This window comes from Taurulus bubalis (genome assembly GCF_910589615.1).
Source record: "Taurulus bubalis genome assembly, chromosome: 11".
Classification (NCBI taxonomy): Eukaryota; Metazoa; Chordata; class Actinopteri; order Perciformes; family Cottidae; genus Taurulus; species Taurulus bubalis.
Window position 1 is genome coordinate 2033302 of NC_136599.1, and position 858 is coordinate 2034159.

The following is an 858-nucleotide window of genomic DNA, read 5'->3' on the forward strand; positions in this document are numbered from 1 at the left end:
CACGAAGGAGGCGGGCTTCTCGGTGGAGCTGGTGGCGTCGCAGCGCAGCAGCGTGGCGCTGGCGGCCGTCATGGGCTCCATGTTCGCGCTGTCCATCATGGCGCTGCTGGTGGTCTACATGGGCCGCCGGGTGCAGCAGCACAAGTCCTGCGGACACTCGCTGAAGAAGTACATGCAGCACGCCACCTCCATCCCGCTGAGCGAGCTGGACCCGCCGCTCATCACCCTGTGGGAGAGCGAGGCCGAGAAGGACAAGGACGACAAGGAGGAGAGGGAGGAGAGGGAGGCGGGGGGGAGTCAGATCGACACCACCAAGACCTACATGTGGTAGCAGGAGGAGGGACCGGCTGGAGGAGGAGGAGGAGGAGGAAGAGGAAGAGGAAGAAGAGGAGGAGGAGGAAGAAGAGGAGGAGGAAGAGGAGGAGGAGGAAGAGGAGGAAGAGGAAGAGGAGGAGGAGGAGGAAGAGAAGAAGGAGGAGGAGGAGGGACCGGCAGGAGAAGGAGGGACCGGCTGGAGGAGGAGGAGGAGGGACCGGCAGGAGGAGGACGAGGAAGAGGAGGGACCGTCTGGAGGAGGGACCATCTGGAGTTTGAGGAAGGAAAGTCACCAGCAAAGAGAGGAAGAGGACTAGCTGGAGGAGGAGGAGGGACCAGCAGGACTTTGAAGAAGGAAAGTCACCAGCAAAGAGAGGAAGAGGAGTAGCTGGAGGAGGGACCGGCTGGAGGAGGGACCAGCAGCAGCAGCAGCAGCAGCAGGAGGAGGAGGAGGAGGAGGAGGAGGAGGAGGAGGAGGAGGAGGAGGAGGAGGGACCGGCTGGAGGAGGACCAGCAGGAGTTTGAGGAAAGAAAAGTCACCAG

General features: G+C 62.6%; 1 protein-coding gene across 1 annotated transcript in view; it reads left to right on the plus strand.

Moving 5' to 3' along the window:
• LOC306743863 (leucine-rich repeat neuronal protein 1) overlaps positions 1-331 on the plus strand; it is a gene marked incomplete at both ends in the record, with an annotated part of 7023 nt that extends 6692 nt beyond the window's left edge. The window contains one exon of the mRNA XM_079226428.1: positions 1-331. This exon is cut by the window's left edge and continues 164 nt beyond it. Within this exon, the coding sequence (XP_079082554.1) occupies positions 1-331 (331 nt within the window).
• Between the last annotated feature and the right edge of the window lie 527 nt (positions 332-858).